General features: G+C 52.3%; 1 protein-coding gene across 2 annotated transcripts in view; it reads left to right on the plus strand.

Annotated features, from left to right (window-relative positions):
• LOC129070804 (tyrosine-protein phosphatase non-receptor type substrate 1-like) overlaps positions 1-17,234 on the plus strand; it is a 43,678-nt gene extending 26,444 nt beyond the window's left edge. The window contains exons 5-9 of one of the 2 annotated variants that reach the window (XM_054573944.1): positions 477-803; positions 2,635-2,745; positions 5,658-5,682; positions 12,065-12,104; positions 14,654-17,234. In XM_054573944.1, the coding sequence (XP_054429919.1) occupies positions 477-803; positions 2,635-2,745; positions 5,658-5,682; positions 12,065-12,104; positions 14,654-14,908 (758 nt within the window). In that variant the 3' untranslated portion in view covers positions 14,909-17,234. Of the gene's footprint in view, positions 1-476; positions 804-2,634; positions 2,746-5,657; positions 5,683-12,064; positions 12,117-14,653 lie in introns of both variants that reach the window. The other variant, XM_054573943.1, reaches the window with a different exon arrangement.
• Positions 17,235-18,650: the final 1,416 nt, after the last annotated feature.

The following is an 18,650-nucleotide window of genomic DNA, read 5'->3' on the forward strand; positions in this document are numbered from 1 at the left end:
GGAACCTAATTCCTGACAGTCCTTCCCTTCACCAGGTCCCCGGATGTGCCTGTCATTCACCACTGTTCAATGGCAGCTGCCGGGTGAACAGCTACCACTGTACTCGGTAGTTTCACCTACTTTACCAAGAGCAACTCCAATAACTGAGCACCTACTATAGGCCAAGCAGCTATGGGCTTGGTGATTTCATTTATTTTGCTATAGTTATTATGTTCTAATTGCATGCTGGGCTGTGCTGGTTGATTTCACTCATATTACCCTAATAGCAGCTACCAGTTCTTGAGTACCTACTATGGGCAGGGCACTGTGCTTAGTGATTTCATTCACATGCAAAGAGAACCCTGACTCGGAGCACCTGTGCATACCTCGCCCTGTCCTGAGTTGCCCCCTTGCTGTGGCGGGGGAGCTAAATAATGGAGCCCCGCTGTGATCTGTCTGTTCCACAAGGTCAGAGCTTCTGCCCTGTGCTGTTTCAGTTCCGCCCACCTTGGAAGTTACCCAACACCTCATGTCAGAGAACCAGGTGAACGTGACCTGCCAGGTGAAGAACTTCTACCCCCAGCGCCTACAGCTGACCTGGTTGGAGAACGGAAGCGTGTCCCGAACAGAAACACCCTCGACCCGCGTGGAGAACAAGGATGGGACCTTCAGCTCGAGGAGCTGGATCCTGGTTAATTCATCCGCCCACAGGGACGTGGTGCTCACCTGTCAGGTGCAGCACGATGGGCAGCCGGCGGTCAGCAGGAACCTCACCCTGGAGGCCTCCGCTCACCAGAAGGGCCTGGGCCCAGGTGAACCCTCTGGTGAGGCCTCCACCCCAACTGACCCCGCTAGATTGAACTTTTATCCTTTTTAATGTTGTAATTATTCATTCATGCTTACTCTAGAATAATCCAGCAGTCTGTAGATAGAAAGTAGACCTTTGAAGTGAGCTTTCCTCCCCCAAACCCCACACTCCATGGTCACCACTGGCAAGAGTCTGGTACATATCTTTATAGATCTTTTGACATCAATGTATGTTAAAGAAAGAGAGAGGGAGGGAAGCTGTCCTGTCCCACGTCCTCTTGCTTGCTTCACCCAGCAGTCCCTGCGCTCACCGTCCACGTCAGCCCCTCCTTCCTTCTTGCTCTCTCTAACCTCTGCCCAGTGCCCTGGCTGCCACTACGAGCCTGCCCCCCCGGGAGTGGGCGGGGGCTTTGGGCTGTGTGTGGCTTTTCTCAAGTAGAATCACTGCTGCAGTAAGTGTCCTTGTACATGTTCTGTTACTCTGTAGGACGATTTTCCAAAGTGTATTTCTAGGCCAAAGTCCGTACTCATTTAAGATGATGGTAATGCTGCGTCTCGTGGGAGAGTTCAAGGTGTCAGGGTGTCATATTCTCAGGCCCCTTCCAATGCGTTGTCATGGGTCCCTCTTTCTTCAAATGGCAGCACATAGTTGGCATTTTGGTGCCACTGTGGAAGGTGCCATCATCTGTCGTTAGCATGGCTGTGCCTTCTATACAGCAGGCCCTTTGAATGGAGTAGAATAGAGGCCATGTTTTTCCTCCATGCACCGTCAAGGGAACAGAGAGCTCTAAAGAAGTCCTGTGACCCTGTCAAGTTGTCCCTTTGATGTCACTGGTGGCTGGCTTTCATAGGATGAGTGCTGCACTAGGACACAGGATGTACAGACCAACCTCTGGCTCGGTGCCAGCCTTGCCGGGTGACCGTGGACAAGTCAGTGCCCCTCTCTGGGCCTCTCTGCTTACACGTGGCAGTGCTGAAAGAGATGAGCTCTGTGGCCCTCGCTTTGAGTCTCAGCTGCTAGGAACCCTGGCAATGCAGCTTCAGGACCTGGCACACAGCCTAGCACACAGTAGGCATTCAGGAAATAAGACTTAGAAAGAATGAGGGAGTGAATTGGTCGTTTGGTTAGTGACTGAGCTGTCCTCAGAGCTGTCCGGCGTAGCAAAGATTAGTCTTGGCCCCCGTGACACAAGAGGAAGGCAGCGTGTGGAGGTTTAAATGACTTGCTCGAGGCCACACACCTTTGACCTGAGCCCAGGTTTCTGCAGCTCGGAGCCCTGCCCCTGACCACCCACTCTGCTCCAGCGTGGGATTCCCTCCGGGTGCCCGGGGGTCTGCCACAGCCTTGTCTTCATTTCAAGTGTCCTGGGGTCAGAGCCCCTACGCCCAGGTCCCGGGCACTAATCAGCGGACAGCCCCTGAGAGGTCTCCAGCGTCCTCTGGTCACCTGCATGTCTGCCACTCCCCACTGTCCCCATTGTGCCTCGGGTTTGGGATGGACCTGTGCCACCACGGTGGCCACCCTGGTTCACTCAGATGAGGAAGAACGTGTTTCCGCCCCTCAGGGGTGATGTCCGTGCCATGTCCTGCAGCCCGGCCTCCACTCTGGCTCCAGCACCAGACAGTTTTCCCCGCCCCTCGGCGCGGCTTGGTGCTACCGGGGTTCACCCCCGGGGGGACCTGTGTGCAGAACCATGAATGTGCCCGTGTGGCTCGAAACGTCCGAGAAGACCCAGCCAGGTGTCCTCAGTTAATGACGCCCGTCTAGTGGTCCAAAGAATCAATGAGTTGTGATTTTCTTTTTTTTAAATTTGCATACATGAAGCCTCTATTCTGTCTTGTCTCTAGATAAGAGTAACCACTTGAATAATGTCTTCATTGCGGTGGGCGTGGTGTGTGCCTTGCTGGTGGCCCTGCTGATCGCTGCCCTCTACCTCCTGCGAGTCCGGCAGAAGAAAGGTGAGTGGATCCCCTGCTTCCTCCCCAAAAGTTTGCCCCTGGGCTGTCCTTTCCAGAGGGAGGGGCCACGGGAAAGGGCTCCGCATAGCTCAGGCCCTGAGGATGTCCAACTTGTCGCAGTCATGAGCAAGAGGGCCAGAGGCAGCAGTGCCATGGCTGGCGCGACCGCTTACCCAGGCTGGAACCCGGGGGGGTCCCTCCGGGGCCTTCCCTTCATGGGTGCCAGACGGCCACCTCTGCCCCAGGCCTCCCCTCTTCATGGGACCACTGTCGAGGTGGGAAACGGAACTGCCAGGGTGGCAAGAAGGTCTCAGGGAGAAATAATATTCCCAGGAACCCCTGGCAAACTTTTGCTTTCTTCTTACCTGTCCAGGCTACGTGCCCAGCTCATAGGCAGGAGGCTGGAAGCGGGTAGGGATACCACCCTCCCCACCTGCATGTCTGTTGGGAGGAATAAGTGGGTGACTACATGTAAAAGGTTAGGGAAGTACCTGGCACACAGCAAGTGCTCAATAAATGTTAGCTCCTGTCATCAACATTGTATGTGTGGCCAGAAACATGAGCCACCTCCCTGGAAAATTCCCCTCACAGTGGCCGGTGGGTACATGTTCAAATCCAGGACATCGTGGCCGTGTGTAAATGTGTGTGTGGTGTGTAGTTGTGTAGTTTCTGCTATGGCAAGGCCTCTGACGTTGGAGTCAGACAAAACAGGGCTGTTACAGGTTCTAAACAATCAGTTTGGTCCCCACAAACCTCAGTTTCCTCACCTGTAAAATGGGTATAGCAGTGCCTGAGTTAAAGGATAATTATAAAACCAAAGAAGCGCATGTGAAATAACATCGCTAACACATTCTCAGTCCTCAGAAAATACAAGTTCTCTTTCCTAAATCTCGAAGGAAACAATTTTAAGCCAGTATGTCTGAAACTTACTTGACTCTAAGTGATAGAAATATATTTCGTGTTTGAACCTGACACATACACACCCCTAGAGCTAAAATTAGAACTCTGGTATTTTCTTTTTTGCCATCTTCTATCCTAAGTTCTCTTTAAAACGCTGGTTGTGAACTACGACGTGCCACAGCCCGCGAAGTGCGAGGTGCTGTCCTTAGGTGCCTCTGTGCACCCGACCCCCGGGCTGGGCTCGAGGGGGCATGTCGCGCATCAGCCCCACGTCTCTTCTGCACCCCTCGCCTCTGCCCCCAGCGTGCCCCTCCCTCCTGCGCTGGCTGGAAGGACGTAGCTATGAGCACTGGCCGAGCCTCTAGCTCGCCATCCGGGAGGGCCTGGCATCTCTGGAATCTGGAAGGGCTTCTGCAATCATTTACCCAGTGGGTTCCCTAAAGCTCCTGGAGAGCCCACACAAGAGGACTCCTTGCCCGCCAAGGGTCACAAGCCAGCCCACTGGATGGCGCGTTGACGACTATTAGTGAAATCCCAGCCGCTCGTCCAGAGCCTCGTCCCTGGGCACCATGTCCCTGCCAGCACACATGAGCTTGTTACTGGAGACTTAGGCATCAGCGTCCAGGCGTTCCAGAGGGGGAGCGGGGCCTTGGACAGCTGCAGACATGGGTGCGGGTCACCCAGCCCCTGAGTGATGGGTCTGTGTGTGTGCAGAGTCCAGCTCTCAAACATAGGCTCCAGCAACAGTGACAACCAGCACTCACTTGGCCCTTCTGATGTGTCAGTCACTGTTCTCAGCATGGACTTCTGTAATATTATTAACCCCATTTTACAGACGAGTAAACTGAGGCAGGGGAAAGTTGCAAAACTTGCTCAGGGCCTCATACCTGGTAAGTGGTGGGGTCAGGATTCAAACCCTGGCATTGGTTCTCAGGGCTCAAGTCTGCACATCACTTCCACCCTAGGGAGATCCTTGGTCCCTGGAAGGGCCCACCCATCTTCTACCTCAATCCACTGAAATACCTTCATTTCAATTCTACCGGTTACCAGCTGTGTGACCGTAAGGAGTCACCCAGTCTCTTTGATGTCAAATGGGGGTGATCAGTCATTGAACCCCCTGAGACATCTTGTGTCCCAGCACTTTGCAACCATCGGCCTCCATTCAGACGTTAGATGCTGAGCTGCAACCTTCCCAAGTGGTACCTGCTCACCTAGAAACCTAGTACCTGCCCAGGCACCAAGCATTAGCCTGGCAGTGAGAATTTTTGCATTGCGGCAGCCTCCGGCCTGTTAACATGAGGTGTAGAGCACATTTGAGTGTGCATGTTGCTTTTTAATTACAATTTTGCAGTGAAATTCAAGTCAAGTGGTGGCAGAACCCCAGCGGCTTCTCTGCGGGATACCCCATAGCACAGGTTTAAAAATCTCTGTACCAGATGGACCCTTTCTTTCCTCCCAAGATCCTTTTTGAGAAAGCAGTGACATGAAAATAAATGAGTGTCCAGCCCAATCCTGTGACGTAGCTGAAATTCAAGCTCAAAGGGGAAAAAATGGCCCACCTAGGGTCAGGCAGCGAGCCCGGGGGTGGCCGGAGTGGGGTTCGCACCTGCTCCCCCAGCTCACAGCCCTGCTAGAGGCTGTTCTCCAGCAGTGAAAGGCCGGGGCTGGGACCAGGCTTGATGCAGGGCCTCAGCCGAGGACCGTGGCGTCACCCAGACCAGGGGCAGGGCAGGGGGCCCCTCCCAAGCTGAGGCTGCTGGGGGATCTGACCGTTGGCAACTCCCAGAGGGCAGAAAGCAGGAAGGCCGGCACAGCTCCTGGTCTCCCTCAGTGGGAGATAATGGAGCACCCCCTGGGTGGGCGTGGGGTGTCCTATGGTGGGGAGGATAGGATTTCAACCATGTCTCCCAATGTCACCAGAGACAAACCGTTGTCCACCCCACCCTCCACATTTACTGAGAAAAATATGTGTCCAGGTTAAGTAACTGGCCTTTGTTTCTTTTCTCTTTCAGCCAAGGGCTCCACTTCTTCTACAAGGTAAGTGCCTCCATGGGCTGGGGTGCTCTTGCAATTGTCATTGAGCCGCTTGACAGCCCCAGAGCTGAAAAGCATAATCCCCACTCACCGACCCCACACCTGTGCGCGTCAGTGTTTCTATGTCTTTCCTTTGTAAGCTCCTCATGCCAGGCCCATTTTTAATTACTGTCTCAAATAAAGGGATTTGAGGGGATTTCCGGGCCCAGAGGCACTGAATTCTTGCCTGCTGTCCACAGACTGCAAGACTCTTATGAAATCCTGTTTGGATTGTGGCAGAAGCCTCCTGCACACACCACCCCCAGATCCGAGTTGTATACTTTGCTCTTTCCTTCGTTCCTTAAATATTTATTGAGTACCTTGGCACGGGCGGCCCTGGGAACGCCGGGCAAGGAGGATGGAAAGCATCTGTGCCCTCCCGAAGCCCGTGCCCTGGTCAGAGGCTAAGGCGATGCCATTATGTCACAGATGGTGCCTTAGTTTGTTGACTCATGTTTTCAGTGATTTTTGCTGAGTCTCTATTATGTGCCAGCTCTGTTCTGGGTGCTGGGGATACAGCAGTGAACAAAAATCAGTCCAGACCTAAAGGGCATTCGGACACCGGTGAGAGAAGCAGCAGTAAGTGTAGAGGTCAAATGATATATGATGTCCTGTCAGGTGGTGACAAATCAGGCAGAGCAGAGGGGTGGAGGTTTAGGGCAGAGCCCTGAAGGTGTGTGCAGGGCTTGGAGCTGGGGAACTAGGGAGCAGAGGTGTGTGCAGGCAGGAGAGCGGGTGTGGCTAAGGCCCAAGGTGAGATGGGCCAGGAGGTGCAGAGGAGACCTGTGTGGCTGGGGCAGAAGGGACGAGAGGAAGGGCAGGAGATGCAGGTCCACGAGCTCTTAACCGAAGCCGTGCAGCCAGATGTGCTACTCATCCAGGCTTTTCAGCGTTAGGGAGGCCCCCGATGTTCACCCCAGCAGAATAGAAGCAGCACCCCATGATCTACTACATGGATATACCTGCTTGGAAATATATGAACGTCTGTACTAAGAGCAATAAATAAAAACCATAAATAGCTTCATGTTGGATTAGGTCAGGTTTTGCCACCCAATGGATTTTGCAGATCTTCCGATTTTTTACAGCTTTGTGGATCTCTGAGTTACAGAGCAGGAACTGAGGATCTGGGGCGGAGGCCCATGGTCCAGGGCGTGCGGCCGCTGGGATCCCGGGTTTTACTCCCAGGGGGATGAGGTGCCCTAGGAGGGAGATGATCTGCCTTCTGTTTGGGAAGGGTCATCCTGAGTGTCCTGTGAGGGCCTGGCTATAGGAGGCAAGGGTGGAGGCAGAGAGGCCAGGGAGATGGCTTCTGCAGAGGTCCGAGCAGATGGTGGTGGCCTCGGCCAGGATGGTGGGGTGGGCAAGAAATGGTCAGATTCTGGATGCATTTTGGATACGTAGCCAAGAGGACTTGCTGACGGATTGGATGTAGAGTCAAGGACAATTCCAAGGTTGGGGGCAGTGGGAGTGCTATGCGTGTGCCCACCCAGTATGCTCTTTTGCAAAGGCGAGACTTGGCTTCTACACTTTGCCTAAAAACCTCCGGTGGTTCTTGTGACCCTCAAGAGAATCCAGATGCCCTACTGAGGCCCTCAAGCCCCTCGCGGTCTGGCCCCTGCTGACATGGACAGTTTTACTCCTGGCCACTCCCCAGTGTTCACGTCCTGTGGCTCAGCCCACGCTGCGCTCCTGTCACTTCCTCCCTCAAGCCTCGCTCTCCTCCTAGCCCCATGCGCTGGCCCCTCTCCAGGACGTGCTCCCCACTGCTGCTCACTCACCACCCAGCGTCTCCGCAGCTCCAGGGGGCAGCAGTCACAGTGGGCTCTATGAACAGCGCCCCCTGGAGTTGTACAACATGGAAGCTAGAGTGGGCACCCCTCCTTTCACCTGGTTACCTCCTGCTCTTCCTCTGGGCTCCGCAAGGGCATCGTCTCCTCCAGGATCAGGAGCCCCTCACGTGAACTCTCCTGGTGCTCCTGCATTAACATCCTGGTGTGTTCTCTGCACTTGTGCCCAGATTAGACCCCATCCATCTGGAGGGTGGGATCATGTCCCTCATGTTCACTGCTCGTTGCTGCTGAACACGGCACCGGGCCTGGAATGCAATAGGTGCTCCATCCAGGTTTGTTAAATGAATGAGTGAATGCATGAGTGAATGAATGAAGCCATCCCAAACCACCGCAGCAACCTCCGTCTCCTCCTCTGATTCCCGCAGACTCCCCCTCTCAGTGGCTTCACGGCCGCAGATATGAAAGTATCTCTCTTTTTTGTTTTGTTTTTATTGTTGTCATTATTTTTCATTTGCCTTATCTCCCCAATTAGACAATAAGTTCTAGAAGAAAAGGGCGGTGTCAATAATAATAATGATAACAGCATCAGCAGCTAACATTTATTGAGCGCTCGCTGGGCCCCAGGAACCGATCTATGCCTTTGCCTCTATGAGCCCGAAGGTGATTTTAATTATCACAAAAACCCTATGATTTACTATTATCCCGATTTAATTGAGCAGTGGTTCTCAGGCTTGAGTGTGTAGCAGAATCCTCTGGAGGGCTCGTTAAAACAGATTTCTGGGCTCCACCCCCAGAGTTTCTGATGCAGAATTTGTATTTCTAACAAGTTCTCAGGTGGTGCTGATGCCACTGTTCCCGAGCCAGACTTTGAGAACCCCTTTCTTGAAAGTTTTTATTGTCCCTATGTGTGGTTGAGGAAACTGAGGCTCAGAGGAGTCATCTGACATTCCCCAGGTCCCACAACCAGGAAGTGCTGGCACTGCGACTCCCTCCCGATTTCTCTGACACTGAAGCTGATGCTCTTTATCTGCGCCCATGCCTCTTGCTGCCTATTTCTCCTTCCCCAGAGAAGCTTGCCGTTTTCTGCCTGTTTTGTATTTTTCCAGCGTGAGCCTACACAGGCTGCCGGGAGATCGCTTGCTCCCTTTCATCTCTCTAAACCAAAGAGATAGCTCGCAAGCGGTAGTGGTGGTTACCCATGTAGCCGCCGCTTCCGCTGCGCTGGCTGGGATCAGACGCTTTCTGGAGGACGTTGGCATGGGTAACACAGCGCACCGGGGAGGGTGCCAAAGGGATTGCTGCCGCTTTGAGCTCACAGGGCCCTTCAGGCTGCAGAGCCAGTGCAGGCACTGGCTATGTCCAACTCCCTAGGTCAGGGACATACATGCAGAACATTGTCTATAATCTTCCCCAGCTCAGATGACAGCAAAATGTGTCTGCTCCCTTAATTGGGCACTAGGGTTCATTCAGTTGGCCATTTGTTCACCTGTCAGACATTCACTGCATTTATCCTTGGAATATTTAGGGCTTCCCTGAGACTTTCATTTATTCATCTGATGGAGCCCAGCTCGGTGCCAGGCCTTAAGCTGAGGGATTGCAAAAGGGAGCAAAAATGACATTAGCCCCGGTCTCACGGCACTTTTGATCCGATGGGAGAGATGGTCATTCATTCATTCAGTTAGTCATTCCTCAATCTATATGTATAGCTTGCTAACAATGCACCAGCCCATTATTGGGTGTCAGGGCTCCAGTGGTGAAGGAGATGGGCCTAGTCCTTGCCCTCATGGAGACCACGGTCCATTGGGAGGCAGGTGACCGAACGAACTGGGAGGTTAATACACAGCGTGATGCAGGTGCTGACTAAATCAAATAAAGCTGGGTATGGGGCAGAGCGAGCAGTGGGGTACGGTGGGTGGTCCAGGAAGGCTTCTCTAAGGAGGTGACATTTAGAAGAATGTGGAAGGATGAGAAGGCACCAGTCATGGGGATATGTGGGGCAACAGCAGCCGGAGGACCAGGCGAAGGAACGGCCAGTGCCAGGACCCCGAGGCAGGAGCAGTTGGGGATGTCCTTGAACTTGGAGGAGGCCAGGGCAGCTGGAGTGCAGTGAGCCGGGGGAGAGAGATGGAGAACCGGGGCAGGGCACGTGGGCCTCACCCATCGGGATACGGAGGTGGACTTCACTGTATGGGGAGAAGGGGTTGAGTGTTTTGAGAGGAAAAATGATATGACATCATTTATGCATTTTACATGTGGAGAATGGTATCCAGAAGGGCAGGAACAGAAGCAGGAACATAGGCAGCAGGTACCTCAGGAATCTAGGGAGCAAGGATGGCGGAGGTGATGGAGTGGTTGGGTTTAATATGTATTTTGTGCAGCGTCAACAAACCTTGTGGTGGATTAGACATGGGTTGTAAGGAAGGGGAGAGGAGACACGGGGATGGCTTCCACTTCTTTAGCCCGCGCACAGGGATGCATCGTAGAGATAGGAGAGACCAGAAAAGAGACAGGCATGACACAATGGATAATTTTTTCCAGTCTGGAATATTGCTCTGAAAGAAAGGAACTGAGTGTTCTGAAAAAGGAGTCGGGGGGTTTAGTGAAGGTTTCTTGGAGGAAAGACTGTTTGAAACAGGATCTGAGGGAAGAGAGGGAGAGAACTAGATGAAGAGGCAAGGAAGACAGTGTGCAGAGGCGCTGGGGCAGTCTGACTGACGTTCATCCCACGTCACTCTTGAGCATTTTTTGAGCGCCCATATAGGAAGGAAGAATGACAGGCAGGCAGGCAGACACATAAACCAGATTGGAAGATATATAAGGAGGTTTGAATTGTCATGAAGACCCAGCCCAGTGAGCCCATCGCTGTCAGAGAAGCCTCCCCAAGGACATGATGCCTAGTTGAGTCTCGACTGAACACAAGTTAACTGAGAGAAAAAGTGGTCAAGAAGGTCATTCAAGACTGCTGTTGATACATAAAGTGTGTCGCATCTAGTAGTCCTCGCGAAATATTTGGTGGGTGAAGTCATGCATGATACGGCTTAGTTGGTTGGAGCATCATCCCATACACTAAAAGGTCGTGGGTTTGATTCCCAGTCAGGGCACATACCTAGGTTGTGGGTTCAGTCTGCAGTCGAGGCACGTGCACGATCGATGTTTCTCTCTCACACTGATGTTTCTCTCCCTCTCTTTCTCCCTTCCTTCCCCTCTAAGCATGTCCTCAGGTGAGGACTTAAAGAGAAATAAAGAAAAAGAAATATTTGATGAGTGGATAAGTGGGGAAATGAGGACAGAGCAGTGAATGAGTCGGAGGCGGGGGGGAGGTCAATAGGGGCCAGACCACATGGGATTTACGAGCAGGATGATGAGTTGGACTTGAACCAGAGGCACTGGGAGCCCTAGAAGGATTGAAAGCAGGTGGGATAGGGATAGATCTGCATGCCCTTCCCCGCCAGACAGTGTCCCTGCTCCTGGAGTGTCATTTCTGTGGCCACGTTGGGCCCATCATGCCCCAGAACTGCCTTCAGAGCCAAGTACTCATGCCACATCCATTAATAACCCCACTGCCAAGCCCCACTGCCCATTCCTGACATTATCCAGCTAATGTCCCCAGAGGTGCAGCTTGAGGATTTATACAACTCCTGCAGAACCAGAGGCTCTGCTTCGCTCCCCACCTTGATTACGGCCCTGCGGTGAGCCAAGCCACGGCCTCCAATTACAGAATCAAGTGCATGAATGGCTCCTTTGATTAACCAGGACACTTGGTCGTTCTCTCTTCTTTTTTTAATGAAAACACCTGGATGTGTATACTAAGGAACAGTTGGAGAATATGGGAAACTAAAAAGAAGGAAAAAATACCACCCAAAGATCACTGCTGTTAGCATTTTACTGTTTCCTTCCAGTGTTATCCACACATTTTTCATAATTGAGATCACTCCACTGAGAATTTTGTTTTTTCAGTTATCTTTTAATGTAATCATTTGCAATAAAAAAGAAACCTCTTCATAAGCCTTTTAAATCTTTATCTACGAGTCTATCCTGATTTCTGTAACCACTCCCAACTGGCAGAGCCGTGAGACGTAGACCTCCCTCCGCCCCTCCCCTGCCCTGCACCAGTGCCTCTGCGCATAAAGCATTTTTATATATTTTGAATTCCCCCAGATGCAATTGTGAGTCAAAAGATGAGGACACCTTCCAAGCTCTTGCTTGGGCTAGCCAAGCTGCTTCCCAAAAGGGTTGTACCACTGCGCCCCTCCCATCAGCAATATATGAAAATGTCAGTTTCACCATCTCTTCCCCCTCACCGAGTATTATAATTGTTGAAGATCCTTGCCGCAAAAGTAGCTAAAAAGTTCGGTAGTGCATTGCTTAAAATCCCTTTTTCGTGAGATGGACCCGTTTGTCCAAACACATGATATGCAGTGGTATTTCTGTTGTGAAACGCTCGGCCATGCCCTCCCCCCATTTAGGAAGTGGAACCTCAGTGTTATTCTTATCAATTTACATGAGCGCTTGAGATAGGGAGGATATTTTTATCTGTGTGTCTCTTTCCTTTTTAGGCTGCATGAGCCCGAGAAGAACGCCAGAGAAATAACCCAGGTACAGTCTTCGGTGAGATGCCCTTCCTGGGAAACTCGATGGTGTGATTTTCTTACACCAGCTGGGGTTGCAGATTCTGTTCTAAATTAAGACTCCTTTCTCAGGGTGGGAGGGTGCGGAGGGTGGAGGATCTTACATTCCTCACTTTCCCCTTGTTCTCTGCACATTCTCTCCCTCTGCTCCAGCCCAGGATGTCCGTCTCCACCTTCTTGACTCATTGCCACTCATTGCACAACTCCAGGGGGCGCCCTTCACAATGTGTTCTGTGTAAATGGAGTCAGGCTGCAGCCTTCCTTCCTGTGGATGGTGCCATCCTGCCTGCATGCACGTGGCCAGGCCTGTCCCTCCGCCGGGAGCACCTTGCCCAGCTCACTCCCAGTTCCTCCTTGGGCCTCTCCCACAGAGTAGCACACAGCGCTGCCAGTCTCCTTCTGATGGAAAGACCTTGTGTCTTTAGTTACCTCCTGTGAGGACACGCTTCCTCCAGCTGGCAACATCTCTCTGCCATTGCTGAGGAGATTTCTCAGGCAGCGTGGCTGGCCTACTTCCGAGAAACCTAGCCTTGCTCCATACCGGCTGACGCTGTCAGACCTCAGAGGCAGAGGGCTCCCCTGCGTCTTGTAACAAGACAGGCGCTGCCCTAAACCTGCAACAAGAGAACACCAGCTGTCCTTGACATTTCCCTGGCTGTTGGCATCATTTTAGAGATAATCCATTGAAGAGAATCGGGGCTGGTGAAAGACATGATGTTTGTAGGCCAAAATGTTGTGTCCTGCTCTCCTGACCCAGCGCGGCCCCCCAGTGGCCCTGGGTGCGAGCTCAGGGACCTAGAACAATAGGCAACTTCCAGGCATGGGAGAAGGGGACCTTCCCCGCGCCGGCCCCCCCCCCCCCCGTCATTTTACCTCCAGGCTTCCTTCTGGAACGTTCTGGGAAAAGAATGACAGAAAAAAGAGCTGATCACTGAACCCTGTACAAAATTCAGTCAGCGAAGACTTGCTGAGCTCCTACTGTGTGCCAGGCCCTGGGCAGTGAGCAGGGCAGTCCCAACCCAGCTGCTGTGGCGCTTGCAGCCTTCTCTCTGTGATTCCTGGCACCAGGTGCCAGCCCTTGCCATGGAGGGCATTTAATGTGGTTGATGTGGGTTTCCTAGAGAGAAGTGTGAAGTGTGAAGTGTGAACGCGCAGGGTGTGGGGCAGAGGAGCTGTGTGGTCAGACCACAGCCTTAGCATCCAACAGACCTTGGTTCTTCCCCAGCTGTGTGACTTTGACCAAATTATTTAACCTCCCTGGGTCTCAGTTTTTTCTCCTGTAAAACAGGGTACATTGTTCTTCCTGAGCAGGGCTGTGACAGGGCCTGAATGAGGTGCTCCAGGGGGCAGCATGGTGCTTACAACCGTCGGGAACGGGGACACAGTTGTCAGCGCGCACCAACCAGGAGTTACCCCTGTGGGCAGCTCCTCCCTGCTTCTGCAGCATAGGCGCCAGGCACAGGAGAAGCAGTTTATCATTCCTGATGGGTAATTTTAAGGCGTAGCTGTGGGTGGTAAGATTAGCACAGGGGAGATAAGTGTTAGGGTTCGGGTGGCTGACGATTACGGCCATTCATTGAACACACCTGCTCACTCAGTATGTGCCAGGCTCCATCCTGAGAGCTCTTTCCGATGATCTCACCCGATCCTCACAGCAACCCTGGCGACAGATTCGGTGATTATTCCCACTTTACAGATGGGGAAACTGAGGCCCGGAAAGGTGAAGTGAATTGCCCAAAACCTCTCAGCTAGGGAGAACAGAACCAGGATTCAAACTCCAGGCTTCTGACTGCAGCACCTTTTCCATCCACATAACTAGTCTCATTAACTTGTACCCTTATTCTCTGTCCCCCTGTCCCCAGCTTCACCCCGCATGAGGCTGAAGTTGTTGCCATTCATTCATTCATTCGTACGTTCAACACTGGCCTGGCTTCTTCTGTGTCAGCCTTGGTTTCTGTGTCATAACAAATGTCTAGCCAATAGTTGTTGAATAAACGACTAAATGAATGAATGTCCCCATCCACTGGAGGATCAGCATTTACTCAGACCCCCAGATAGACACAGTCCTATGTGGTGGGTGCTGCAATGGAGAAACATGGGCTGAGGGAACACAGAGAAGGATCCCTGGACCCGGCTGATGGGAGGGTCTCAGCATGAAGCAATGCTTGTTCTTAAACATCCAGGGTGGGTTGAATTCATTACAAAGAGAAGGAAGGGGGTGGATGCTAGGCAGAGGTAGGAGTATTGACAAGACAGGACAGAACCGTGGGAGGGGGTAACGTTGAGTCAGGACTGGGAGGTGACCACAGTGGCCTTCAAGAAGATCGTTAGGCTGTGAGAGGAGGGAGGTGGATTGGAAGGCTAAGGCTGGAGGCAGGTAACCTCAGCCAGGAAGGGCCGCGTGTGAATTATGGCTGAGTCAAGTGGAGGCCAGGAAACGGAAGCATCCAGACTTGGTACTGATGAGTGGGTGAGAGGCTAGGGGCTCCAGGATGACCTTCTCCCTGTCTCATTTAGATCCAGGACAACAACGACATCACATACGCAGACCTGAACCTGCCCAAGAGAAAGAAGTCTGCCCCCCGGGCTGCTGAGTCCAACAACCACACGGAATACGCCAGCATTCAGGCTGTCCAGCAGCCCACGCCTGAGGACAGCCTTACCTATGCTGACCTGGACATGGTCCACCTCAACCGGGCCCCAAAGCAGTCAGCCCCCAAGCCCGAGCCATCCCACTCAGAGTATGCCAGCGTCCAGGTCCAGAGGAAGTGAATAGGGCCTAGATCGTCTCAGTTCAGTGCCCTTGAGCCTTCCTGTCCCACGACGGGCAGCCAGCCCAGTTCCCAGAGGGCTGTGGTGGCACAGGCCTTGGGACCCAAGGATGAGGCTGGCTCTTGTCTCCCCAACCCGCTTGGCTCTCCAGCATTTCCAGGGTGGCCACAGCCCCTCACACTACCACACACAGAGGCTGATGCTGCCAGGCCAGCCGGGGAACCCACTTAGAACCGGCCAGGGCAGCCAAGGGTCCAAGAACTCTCATGCTCCTCTCCATCTACCGTGGGTCTTGGTCATGGTCTTAGTGACTCTTGACAGCCTCCTTGATGCTCTGCAGCCTGATCTTCCAAGGTGAGGAGGAGAAAAAGCCCACCTGCTCCTCCCACCACCACCGCCACCGTCCAGCTGGGGCTTCGGGAAGAGTTCTGTTTAGATTAAACCATCCCATCCATGGAGAAGCTAGGAAAAAACTCTGGGACCACATCCTGAGACTCAGTGAGGTTGCTGCCAGCCGTCCTGGCCTCCCGCAACCCTAGACTGACAAGTCACAAGCCCTGGGGAGGAGAAGACCCTCCAAGGAACCCTCCACCACCGCCAAGGACTGAGTAACAAGACCCTCCTCCTCCTCCTGCCCTCTGAGGCTCCTCGAGGACCCGGCATCCTGATGGTGACACTCCACGTGGACCTGCCTCTCCTTTCTAGACCTGAGCTTGCTTCCTCCAGCTAGCACTAACTCAGCAACATCTCGCTGTGGACGCCTGTAAATTATTGATAAATGTGAAACGTGCAATCTTGAAACTGAGGTGTTAGAAAATTTGATCCGTGGTGTTTTGTTCTGTTTTTTTTTTTTTTTTTTTTTTTCTTAAAACAACGGCAGCATTATCTTGGCTCTTTGTCATGTGTTGAAGTACACAGTTGGGTCTTGTGCCGTCTACGGTGTAGTGGTTGGTTTCCTGGAGGGGATGCCCTGCAGCAGGAAGTGTCTTTCCCCCGTGGCCCAGGGCGCTGAGGATGGGGAAGAAGGTTCCAGTTTGGCTGCTCCATGGAGATGCTTAGCCTTCTCTCCAGGACTAAACTGACCACGTTCTCAACCAAGCCACGTGGCTGGTACTACCGCCTCCCTGCCCGCAGTGGGTAAGTCTGAACCTGCCAGTGCTGCTCCAGGCTGCCTCCTTCGCCCTGTGGTCTTGTCGAGACCTAATGCCTCAGTCTGCTTGCCTGAAAAGAGGGGAGAGGAGAGATGCCTCCCTCCCCTCCTCACCACTCCTCATAAGCACTTTAGGGCCATGCAGGGTAGAAAGCTGTGCCTGGCTTTTTTCCCCACTCCTTTAGCGACCTTCCCCCATTCCCACTCTCTGAGCTGATCTCTGCAGAGGGGATCTTCCATCTCTGCTCTCAGAGCCTATTGGGATCAAACTGGATTAAATCCAAGACAGACAGGCGGTCTGGGCAGCCATGAAACCAGGACTGGCCCACCTTTCTGTCCCTCTGTTTCAGCAGGTTGGACAGAGACTGTGATCCATTGTCCTCTGACCCCTATCCTTCCATTTCAGTGTAGGAGCCTGGCTGGGCCCAGGGCAAGCAAATGTTGCACGCTGTGTATTCAGTCTTCACATGTAACTGATCAGCTCTCAGGGCCGAGACACTAATCTTCGCTGCCTGCCCCCGCCCAGGTTCAGACATCTGGTGCCCAAGGGATAGCTGGCTCAGGCCATCAGAGCAAGAGAGAAACTGAACTGTCCTGGCAGTCAGCATGTCCCACAGGTGGAACTCTGGGCACTCAGCACAGACCCGGCTCTCTGGAGGACAGCAATTTGATGTTTCACATGATGGCATCCAGGAATGAGCTGAGCCAACAGGCCATGTGGGCAGCTTTGGCCCGACAAGCTAGAGTTTCTCTGTGGCATCTGGGAGCAGTGTCCCAGCCACCTGGCTCGGGTTATTTCCAAATTCCAAAAGGTTGGCTTGTAAACCTTTGTCTCCCTCTCTTCTGCCCAGAGAACGCACACACATACACACTCACGCAGAATCTTGAAAGAATGTTTTCTTGGTGCCATTTTAATTTTATTTTACTTTGAATTTTGGAAGGGGAGTAACGGGATGAGGCCAAGGAAGCCGTGTAGTTTTAGCTCCAGACTGGCAGCCTGGAGATTCTCATACCCTGTGTATCGAACCCCAGGAAAAGGAAGAGGTCGAAACAACAGTGCGGAAGGAGCGTGGTTTCGAGAGTTTATTTTAAGACTGCTGGGAAGGAAACAGGCCCCATTTTGTATATAGTTGCAACTTAAACTTTTTGGCTTGCAAAATATTTTTGTAATAAAGATTTCTGGGTAACAACAACTGCTTTGAGTGTTGAGTGTCCTTGTTCCTCTGAGTGTGTCCCCCTGTCCCTGGGAGCCTGGGAGAGACGACCGCATGTGGCCCCAGGGCTTGGGAATGATTGTGGCATTTGGTCCTCAGTCTTGGGTTTTAAATAGACACAAAGACCTTGTTTCCCTGGCTCTAAGGGAGTCAGTGTAAGGTTTTGCCCAAGACACCTGCATAAGCAGAATTCCTACTGACAACTGAGTTTGAATCGGCTCTGCCACTTCGTAGCTGCAGGAATTCAAACCACTCACCTCCCTGAGATTCAGGCCTGTTATCAGCACCGTGCGGACAGTAATACCCCCAGCCGGGGTTACTGTGGGGGTTAAAGGGGCCACGGGCACCACACCCTATGCTTGGGACATTCGGTCCTTTACTAAGCATTGGGTCTTTTCTCCACCCCTAAACATTGCACATCAGGGTCTGGTCTGCCTTCCCCATCCATGGGATCTTGGATAAGCAGAACCTCACTTTCCTTCTCTACTGACTGCAGAAACCCAATGCTGGTCCTAGAATATCCTTGCCAGGTGATTCATGCCATGTGTTAGTATATAGTGGGTGCTCAATAAATGTTAGCTTCCTTGCCTCCCATCCATTAGTATATTAATAATATTAATGGCAATTATGTGATATTTGCTGCTTATTGTATGTTGGCAGTTTTTATTGACTAAGTCTTGTAAAGCACACAGCTCGAGGTAGGTAATATTATTGACCTCATTTATAAACAAGACACATGGAGGTAATGTAACTTTTACAGGGTCACACAGCTAATGAGTGATGTTGCTGGGACTCCAACTCCAGCTTTCTGACTTACTTGCCCAACTTCTACCCTCTGAGCTAATATCAACACATCATGTATTGTCACTGACTATGCAATACGGTAAGTAACATGCCAAGTGCTTTATAGTTATTAACTCATTTAATCCCCCCAACCACCATGAGATGTAGGAGCTTTTGTCCATATTTTACAGATGAATAAACAGGCACGGAGAAGTCATTTCCCAATGTCCCACAGCAGAGCCAGGGAAGGAACCCAAGGAGTCTGGCTCTTCCCCACCACGTTGTACCACCTGGTTTAATTCTCATCTCTGTCAGTGTTGCTCATGCCCATTTTGCAAAGAAGGAAAACTAAGGCTTGGAACATGCACGTGACCTGACCAGTCTCACACAAGGAACCTATAGTTGCACTCAGATCTGTAAGAGCACCAGGACCATCCCTGAGCCCTTGGCCTGGTCCCTGTAAGCAGGGACCACCTGAGGCAAAGAGCCTCCTACAGGGCTCAAATGTCACCAGCCTCACAGGCCAGGACCTTGGCTGTGATGGAGAACGCTCTCTGTGAAATGTGTGCTGCTTGCAGGGATGACGTGTTCTAGG

The sequence above is a fragment of the Pteronotus mesoamericanus genome, unplaced genomic scaffold (assembly GCF_021234165.1).
Source record: "Pteronotus mesoamericanus isolate MK-2021 breed Mesoamerican mustached bat unplaced genomic scaffold, CSHL_Meso_final contig_25, whole genome shotgun sequence".
In the NCBI taxonomy this organism is placed as follows: Eukaryota; Metazoa; Chordata; class Mammalia; order Chiroptera; family Mormoopidae; genus Pteronotus; species Pteronotus mesoamericanus.